This window comes from Schistocerca serialis, chromosome 1 (genome assembly GCF_023864345.2).
Source record: "Schistocerca serialis cubense isolate TAMUIC-IGC-003099 chromosome 1, iqSchSeri2.2, whole genome shotgun sequence".
NCBI lineage: Eukaryota > Metazoa > Arthropoda > Insecta > Orthoptera > Acrididae > Schistocerca > Schistocerca serialis.
The window spans coordinates 430515507-430526130 of record NC_064638.1 but is presented as its reverse complement, the minus strand read 5'-3'; the positions used below and the strand labels follow the sequence as shown (position 1 = coordinate 430526130).

General features: G+C 38.3%; 1 protein-coding gene across 1 annotated transcript in view; it reads left to right on the top strand.

Moving 5' to 3' along the window:
* The first annotated feature begins 798 nt into the window (after positions 1–798).
* LOC126457651 (protein FAM161A-like) overlaps positions 799–10624 on the top strand; it is a 34783-nt gene continuing 24957 nt past the window's right edge. Inside the window, exon 1 of the mRNA XM_050094143.1 lies at positions 799–2022. Coding sequence (XP_049950100.1) covers positions 887–2022 — 1136 coding nt within the window. The 5' untranslated portion in view covers positions 799–886. The remainder of the gene's footprint in view (positions 2023–10624) is intronic.

Below are 10624 nucleotides of genomic sequence, written 5' to 3'. Positions count from 1 at the left end.
CTAATGTTATTGACACCCAACAATTAATGTTATAACATAATGTGCTATATCCAAACCTAATTTACAGGCCATTGTCGTCCCAACCATGCCTCCTCCAACAATAACAACGTCGTACACATTTTTGTTTCCTTTGATTTCGGACACTGTGTGCATAAACATGGAGGATAATGGGGCTGTTAAAAGGGTCCTCATCTTTAAAGTCTTTGTTAAAATCATTCCAGTCATTTTCCTTCGTAAATCTAGATAACATTAACCTTAAAACTTCCTCTGCACAATGCACACTATACAAACAAATTCGTGCGCTTGCCGGCAGTCTGCTTTCTGCTATGTTTACCAAACAAGTTCGTATCAACTATCAAGATATATTGTACAATGGTACCAACATATTCGACAGTTTAGGGATAATTGCATATTTTATGTGCAGTTCGTTAGACATTGTTCAGTAGTTGATTTTTTTGTTGCAGATTGCAGCGCATATAATTATATAATCAATTATAATTGCAAATGATTCAATTTTATTCTCCAAGAATACAATTTTTTAAAGGCAACAGATGTTTCTTCAAAATATACGAACAGACGGGATTTCGATACCAGTTTTCTTTTTCAAGCAAGCAAACTAAAATAGATGGAATAATCTAAGTATGATTCAACATTTGCGAAGTGTTGATCTCGAAGTAGATGCTGTTGTACGTTTTCAACACTGTTTCCAACGCTGTTTCCATGACAACGACTGTCTACAAGGTAGCGGGTTCTAGCGCAATATTCGGACTGTAATGTGGATAGTGAACGGGTAATCGAGTTTGCTTATGAAACGTTTCACTGTTGTCAGGCTAAGTTCTTACGTCCAAGTCGGACTTTTCTGCTGAGATGTTTCTGGAACCACATTATGTCGAACCATAGTGGATCTGTTTTCAATAATTCTTGTCTTAAAGTTCCATTGAACCCGTCCAACAGACAGCCATCCCCATTGTATGAAAGAGGAACTTTTGATACAGGTACAGCTATCGAGGGAAAGACATACGTGCGAAGAAGACAAGGACATATGGGTATTGATGGTAAAGTGTCTAGGCCACAATCTTGGTCACCTTCTGCCGATTCTGGAAGAAATGCAAAACTGCGTGAAGGGTCAACACCCCGCAGTGTGATGTTAGATGGTCGTAGTAGGGACTCATTTGACTCATTTATGAACTTTTATGAAAACATTCCTGATTATGGAGAGTTAGGAAATCTACCAGATGGAGAGTTTTATTTGAGACTACAAGCTTTAAAGGATAAACACATGTTGTACTGTAAATCATTGACTGCTGAAAATCCTGCTTTGGAGAACAAACCTGCAGAGACAGAACCAGGGAATGGAGAAACACAAGTTAATTCTGCAATAAGCAATACAAGTGGTTCAGTACTTGGAGGTAGTGCAGCCCCCTATGCCGCAATGAAAGAATCCAGTATTGCTGATAACTCTAAAAAGAATGAACGAAAGAAATTTCAAAAGAAGTCACAAAGTAAAACAATCAGTCATGACTACATCAACTGGGAGAAATTAGCCGAAAACACACACCTAGTTTCTCCATCGTCGGTTACCTCCATAGATCATAAGAGTACACACAGAGCATCAGTGAACGACAGTAGTCTTTTGGATAGTGTAGATGCCACTGTCAACTTGCATCAAAAGGGAAACAGGACTGAACATCAGTTAAATAGTTTTAAAATAAAGGAGAAGAAAACCAATGGAGTGACTAATATGAAAAGAGAGATTCACTCTGCATTTTCAAATAAACACACTGAACCCTGTAAAAGCAATAGTCGCCCGACAAGTTCATTGAGGGGAAATACATGGGATAATTTAAGTGCCAATGATTGTCTTACAAAATTGGATTATTTATTTTCTGATTCTGATAGTGAGTATGAAGAGCCCCTTCTTCAGCGTAGTTTGCCGAGCAGCCCTATTTTAAAACATAACAGGCACACAACTATGAAAGAGCCAAACATTACTGTACCAAAACCTTTCAAAATGACACTCAGGTTAGTAATAATAATAATTCTTTGATATGAACATTTTATTAATAATGTAGTTTGAGCATATTATTCTCTTCAAAAATGCAGTAACAATCTGTTGACTTAATAATTAAGTGCTCTGTGTACACCACTGGCCATTCTTCCTCAATCTGCTAATTTTAAATAATTTGCTTTGCTCCTTCATATAACTGACTAACCTTTCAATTGGTGAATTACATTGCCATGGGTGCGACAACAGCACTACATTTTTCAACAATCAGAAACTAATATAACAAGTAGTATAAATAGAAATAAAATAAAAACTGATTGACAATCATATGAATAGTTGTTTTACCTTCTCTTTAGATCTGAAAATGAGAAGCTTAAAAGTGAGTTGTTAATCATCTTTAAGACCTTTACATGGGTGGTGCAGACTGTTCCTCATCCACTTTCAAAAATGGCTAAGTTTCCTGCAAATTCATAATGTAAGATAAACCCAATGTGTTTGATATCTGGAGTTGGGAGAATAGCAAGAAGTTGTACAAACTCAATGTAGTATACATCCTCGTCACCTGTGAACCCTTTCTTTCAGGAGTGCTAGATCTGCAAGGTTCCCAGGAGAGCTTCTGTAAAGTTTGGAAGGTAGGAGACTATGTACTGGCAGAAGTAAAGCTGTGAGGACAGCGCATGAGACGTGCTTGAGTAGCTCAGTTAGTAGAGCACTTGCCCGCGAAAGGCAAAGGTCCCAAGTTCGAGTCTCGGTCCGGCACATAGTTTTAATCTGCCAGGAAGTTTCATATCAGTGCACACTCCGCTGCAGAGTGAAAATCTCATTCTGAAAATAAATGTTCCTGGCAAGATCTGTTTGACAGCTGCTTCTGACCCTGTAACGTATTTAAGACTATGTCTTTGAAATATGGTTGTTCATCACTTGTTTCAAAATTTGTATAGATGAAAGAATGTAGATTGAGCATGGGTTGAAAAACTTGATTTCAGTATCTGAATATTCTTGCCCTTTTCTTTTTTTTACTGTCAAATCCATGTAATGTTTATGCATGCTAACTGTTTTCCCAGTTGCTGGGTCTACAGTAGGCTTGACATACAAAGTAACTGCCTGACTTTTATCACCTGTGCAAATTAGCTACATGCTTAATATCCTATCTTTTGTTAAAGATTGAAGTTTGTCTGAAAGGTAATGGACTGCTCTTGAAACTTAACAGCTAAAACAACAACTATGGCTGCAGCTTCAGTTTAAACAGCCACCAATATAAAATGTAAAATTTTTTTTCCTCCATCCTCATCTACAGAAGTGCTGACTCTGTTTAACTATATTTCCTCAAATAAATTTACAACTTTCATTATTTTTAATGGCACTAAAATTTAACCATCAGAGCTCCAGAAAACTGTGACAGAAATTTAATTGAAAATCAAATTTTAAAAATTTGTCTGTCTCAGTTTCACATGGAAACTTCTTACAAATACTAAGTGTATTTTGTATTATTTAATATTGTGCATAAAATATTCCCATTTTGGAATCATAAGAGATCCTTAAGGTTCAAAATGTTTCTGTTACTGGCCTGCATCTACACTCTGTCTCTTAATGTTTAGGAACAGTAATTAAGTTATCATTTTGTGTATTGCCCACACTCCAGCCTAAGCTCATAGGCTAGAAATTTTAGCGTGTTGCACAGAGGGTGGCTCATCTTCTTTACTTCAGTGATTAATCTGTTACATTTATCTGCTCTAATACTCTGGATCTTTCTAAAATGCAAATAAATTTCAGTATAGACAGAATCCACAGTTATAGTGTCTACACAAGTATGTTTGTTTTTACTCATTTTAATCACAATCATCTCATAAAGTTTGAGAGATCAATTAAGACCCTAACTTTATAAATCAAGAAAATGTTATCCTGATCATAATGTATAGTACACTACATTGAATTTTTTATTGTGTACATACGGTATAATTTTTGCTACATTAAAAATGGCCAAAACCTACAGATACTAAATGACTATAAATCTGTACTATCCAACACTGAATATGAAATTGCCCCTTACAGAAATAACTATTCGGTAATTGTTCAGTAGTCAGACATGGTGGGGGATAAGATACATTTTTGGGAGATGATGTATCTTGAGTGACTTAGGATTCAGTTTATTTGTATTTGTCTCTTTGATCATGTTCAAACAATGCTTATATATATGATAATGTTACAGTGGGTGATTTGTGAGACAATGATGTCACTGGATTTAATCAGAATTTCAGTTACATCTTCATCGATACTATGTGAACCGCAGTAAGGTGTGTGGCAGAGGGTACCCTGTACCACTGCTGCTCATTTCCTTTCTTGTTCCACTCGCAAATAGAGTGAGGGAGAAACAACTGTCTATATGCCTTGTTATGAGACCTTATTTCTCATATCTTATTTTCATGGAGCTTTGTGTAATGTTTGTTGATGGCAGTACAATCATTTGGCAGTCAGCTTCAAACACTGGTTATTTAAATTGTCTCAACAGTATTTCTTGAAAAGAACATCGCCTTCCCTCCAGGAATTCTCATTTGAGTTCCCAAAGCATCTCCTTGACCCTTAGCTGTTGTTCGAACCCACCGGAAACTTCGCAATTAGACTTTCTGAGGAAGATTTGTGTCTATCTTCAAGCAATTGTCAGTTCAGTCTTTCAGCATCTCTGTGATGTACTCCCATGTGTCAACCATTCGTGCTGTCTTCATTTGTATGCATTCTATATACCCTATTAGTCATGTGTGGTATACACAATTGAGTAAAATTGTGAGATGGGTCACACAAGTGAACTGTAACCATTCTCCTTCATAGACTGATTGCCTTGCCCTAGTATTCTTTCACCAAACTGAAGTCTGCCACCTGCTTTACCTACGACTGAGCCTATGTGATCATTCCATTTCAAATCCCTATAAACTGCTACACCCAGGTATTTGTACGAGTTGGCCAGTTCTAGTTGTGATTCACTGATATTGTTGTAGTAGGATACTGTTCTTTTACGGTCCACAATTTTACATTTCTGAGTATTTAAAGGAGGACATCAATCTTCCCACATCTACAACTATACCCATACAAGAATTGGATAGATAAAAAATCTACTCTCCAAGCGGTGGCAGGAGAACACACACATAAAAAATGTTTTACGTATGCAAGCTTCAGAGCCGGTGGCTCCTTCTTCCAGCAGAAGTGTTGAAGGGGAAGGAAGAGGGGTGAAGAAAAAGGACTGGAGAGGCTTAGGAAAGTGGCTAGAGTGTAGAAAGGTCACTCACAACCCCAGGTCAGCGGAGACTTGCCAGACAAGATGAGAAGGAAAGATCATCCTGTTCAGTAAGTCTCTCGTGACCTGGTGCTCTAGGTGTCTTTTTCAAACTGTAACCCTTTTTCTGAACCTTTCCAGTTCTTTTCCTTCAGCCCTCTTCCTTCCCCTTCAGCCCTTCTGCCTGCTGAAGGAGCCTTTGGCTCCTAAAGCTTCCATATATCAAAACCTTTCTTTATATGTGTTTTCTCCTGCAGCTGCTTGGTGAGTAGATTTTTTACCTATCCAATTACATTATATTGATAAAAATTGATTATTTTCATTGTTATACATAGGCTACATACTCTTCAAGCCACTGTAGGAATGGTGGAGTGTACCTTGTACTACTACTAGTTGTTTCCTTTCCTGTTCTGCTCGTAGATAGAACAAGGAAAAACAACTGTCTTCATATGAGCCTTAATTTCTCGAAACTTATCATTGTGGCCCTTAATCAAAATGTTTTTTGATGGCAGTAGGATTGTTCTGCAGTCAGTTTCAAATGCCAGTTCTTTGAATTTTCTCAATAGTACCCCTCGAAAAGAACATCGCCTTCCCTTCAGGGACTGTCATTTCAGTTCCCAAAGCACCTCCATAACACTTGTGTGTTTTCTAACCTATTGGTGAGTTTCACATGAGTGGTGCTTTTTAAAACTGTACTGATGATTCATTGACATAAGCTTCGTACAACTTTGAAATTGTATGAAGATATGAGTGAATATTTAATCTGACCTGTTGTGGATCCCAAACACTCAAACAGTACTCAGGTATAGGTTGCACTAGCATCCTATATGTGATCTTATTAACAGATTAACCACAATTACTTGAAGTCTCCCAATAAATTGAAGTTAACCATTTGACTTCTCTATCACAATTCTCACCTGGTCATCCCATTTCATATATCTTTCCCACGTTACACCCAGCTATTTGAATGATGTAACTATATCAAGCAGGACACCACCAATGCTATATCCAAACTATATGGGTTTGTTTTTCGCACTCATCTGCATTAAATTACATTTTTCTTCATATAGATCCTGCTGCCAGTCATCACATCAACTATAAATTCTATCTAAGTCATCTTGTATCATTGTACAGTCACTCATCTTCAGCACCTTCCTGTACACCACAGAATCATCAGCAAACAGTGACAGTTTGGTGCTCATCCTGCTCGCCAGATTCTTTAAGTAAGTAGAAAATAATAGTGGCCCTATCATACTTCCCTGGGGCTTTCCCGACTATGCCCTTATGTCTGATAAAAACTGAATGTCGATGAAAATGTGCTGTGTTCTATCACTTAAGTAGTCTTTGAGCCACTCACATATGAGGGAGCCTGTTCCGTATGCTTGTAGCTGCATTAGCAGTCTACAGTGGGGTACCGTGTCAAATACTTTCCAGAAATCTAGGGATATGGAATCTGCCTGTTGCCCTTTATCTATGTTCACAGCATATCATGTCAGAAATGGGAAAGCTGATTTTCAAATGAGTGGTGCCTTCTAAAACTGTGCCGATGATTCATTGAAATAAGCTTCGTACAACTTTGAAATTGTATCAAGATATGAGTGAATATTTGTGCAGCTATTTTCAGACAGTACTTCATTATAGATAACCACATCATCTATGAAAAGTCTGGGGTTACTATTAATATTGTCTACCTGGACTATCTGGACACTAATATACAACATGAACAGCAAGGTTTCCAGCATACTTCCCTGGGACACTCGTAAGGTTACTTCTACATCTGTTGATGATTCTCCATCCAAGATAATGTGCTGTGCTTTCCACACCAAGAAATCTTTAGTCACAAATTTCACTATATTCCCCATATGACTGTACTGTTAATAATAAAATACAAGAGTATGTTTCAAGTCCTTTTCTGATGTCGAGAAAGACTGTTGTACCCAACTACGTTGATCCACGGCTTTGAAGTATTTCCTTAGTTCTGCCTCAGCTAATTTACAGTTCAGTTGGGAACTGAAGCTGAGAGGATACAGGAGCAGTAACATCAACTGTGATTCCCTTCCAACTTTCCGTTCTTACGTGCCATGACTTTTGTCAGTTGACTTTGTCTCTACAGAAGACTTGATGCTGAAAACTCACCAGTCCTGACTATCTGTTGACTCTGCAAAATGAGAGAGGTGAATTTTCTGTATTGACTCAAATATTACCACCAGGAAAGCTTCTGATAATGCTTTTCTGTTGTTAAAACCTTGACATTCAATACATCAGTGTTTACATACCATAGCATAAAGACAGAATGATTTCTTCACTGTCCTTTTTGTGTCACTATTAATTGTATTGATGCTCAGAATTCTCTGGAGTACTGCGTGTGTCCAAGAAGGAGCACTCCTCTGTGGAACAGCCGCCAGCCCAACAAGTATCATAAAGCAGCAACCAATTGCCAGAGTCTTCGAGAAATGCAGTGTTCAGCCTCCTGATTACAGACCACAAATTCTCACACAATATGCATGTTCACAATTATTAACTACGTAATGATACACTATGTGATCAAAAGTAACCGGGCACTGGGCTGAAAATGACTGAAAACTTCGTGGTGCCCTCCATCGATAATGCTGAAATTCAATATGATGTTGGCCCACCTTTTGCCTTGATGACAGCTTCCACTCTCACAGACATACATTTTATCAGGTGCTGGAAGGTTTCTTGGGGAATGGCAGCCCATTCTTTAAGGAGTGCTGCTCTGAGGAGAGGTATCGATGTTGGTCGGAGAGGCCTGGCACGAAGTCGGCATGCCAAAACATCCCAAAGGTGTTCTATGGGATTCAGGTCAGGACTGTGTGTAGGCCAGTCCATTACAGGGATGTTATTTTCATGTAACCACTCCGCCACAGGCCGTGCATTATGAACAGGTGCTCGATTGTGTTGAAAGATGCAGTTGCCATCCCTGAATTGCTCTTCAACAGTGGGAAGCAAGAAGGTGCTTAAAACATCAACGTAGGCCTGTGTTGTGATAGTGCCATGCAAAACAACAAAGGATGCAAGCCCCTTCCATGAAAAACATGACCACACCATAACACCACCGCCTCCGAATTTTACTGTTGGCACTACACACACACTGGCAGATGACGTTTACCAGGCATTTGCCATATCTGCACCCTGCCATCGGATCTCCACATTGTGTACCATGATTCATCACTCCAGACAATGTTTTTCCATTGTTCAATGATCCAATATTTACACTCCTTATACCAAATGAGGCGTCATTTGACATTTATCGGCGTGTTGTGTGGCTTATGAGCAGCCGCTTGACTATGAAATCCGTTTTCTCACCTCCCACCTAATTGTCATGGTACTTGCAGTGGATCCTGACACAGTCTGGAATTCCTGTGTGATGGCCTGGATAGATGTCTGCCTATTTACACATTATGACCCTCTTCAACTGTTGGCAGTCTCTGTCAGTCAACAGATGAGACTGACCTGTGTGCTTTTGTGCTATACGTGTCCCTTCACATTTCCACTTCACTATCACTTTGGAAACAGTGGACCTATGGATGTTTAGGAGTGTGGAATTCTCGCGTAGGCTTGTGACACCCAATCACCTGACCATGCATGTCTCTGTGAAGGTGACCACTTCTGTGGAACAACTGCTGACCCAGCAAGTGTTTTGAAGTAGGAACCAGCTGCAGAGTCACCCTGTCTTACAGGAACTCAGTATCCAGCAACCCAAATCTGTTCACATACAAACAAATTCTCACATAATATTCTTATGTGTATTTATTAACTACCTAAATAAATTCCTGTCTTCAGCTGAAGAACATAATTTGTCGATAATGAAGACTTTCTTGAAGTGCTACATTAAACCTCAGGCTTTCAGTACATCATGTAAAAAAACTGCAATTTAGGTTTCACATGTGCAATATTTTTGGGGTCAGTGCTGGTTGGTATAGAGAAGGTTATTCCATTCAACACTCGTTATTCCATTTGAGATCCTAATTTGGCCTAAGATGCTACAGTAAATGGATGTGAGATATATTGAACAACTGATTTGTGGTTTACTTCTACTACTCTTCTGGTATGTCTTCCTATCACTGTGCATGAGTTTTTGATTGATGGAGTGGTAGATTATAGATGATTAAAAGAGGGGCCAACTCAGCCAAAAAATCGGTGTGGCGTCTGTAGGAATTCCATCTGGCCCTTGTGCTTTGTTCAATTTTAATGATTTCAGCAGTTTCTCAACATCATTTACACTATTGTCTACACCATTCATCATCACAATGGCGCAAGCATTAAGTTGAGACAATAATCCTAGATTTTACTTTATAAATGAGTATTTGAAAATGGAGGTCAACATTTCTGCTTTTGCTCTGCTACCATCGGTGTCAGTTCTGGTCTCATCCATGACTGGACGCTAACATTGGTGCCATTAACATGCTTTACGTATGACAGGAATTTCTTTGGGTTTTGTAGGAGATCTTTTGATAATATTCTGCTATGGCAGTCTTTGAAGGCTTCATGCATTGCCATCTTGAAAGCCAAACACACTTCATGCAACATCTCTCTGTCTACAGGCCCTTTCATTGTTTTACACCTATTATGCCGTAGTGACCTTTTCATTAGAAGTTTCTTTATGGTAACTGTATACAATATAGGGTCACTCCTATCATGAACAGTTCTAGTATGTACATAGCTACCAAGTGCATGGTCAACTATTCTCTTAAATATGAACCAAAGCTGTAGTTGTTCTACATACTTCTGTCCAGAGCTACATGTTGTAGGTTCCTCACTTGGATATGACACTAATGCCTCTTTATCTAGTTCACTAAACATATAAATATTTATACTTATTTTAGTTGCCCTTTGTACTTTGGTAATCATTGTTCCCACAGTGCTACCAGATTCATTATGAACATCCTCAGAGAGGTTAGGTCTATTTACTGATTTCAGAGCCAATATATTTTCCATCATGAGTGGGCTTTTGAACTAAACCAAAGGCATTATATATCTTAGTTCAGCAGATTATGGAGATAGAAAAGTTTTATTTGAGAGACGTTCTTGAATAGCATATTGTTTGTGCTGATACAAAATAACTGTTATTTGATTTTACCAGAATTGAGTTACATAATACAAATGCCATAATTAACATTAACATTAGATATGTGGGCAACATAGCTAGGAAAAACCAGATATCTAAGTGCTTCAGAAGCACTTAGTATGCCAGACAATATAGAAAATAAAATTATTACAGATATCAAATGTCTGTAGTTTAACAGAATAAAAACAGCATTCCAACAGTAGTAATTTTAGTTTGCATTTAAAGCTTTGCCCCGATTAGCTTAATTTTGTTTCTTGTGTGA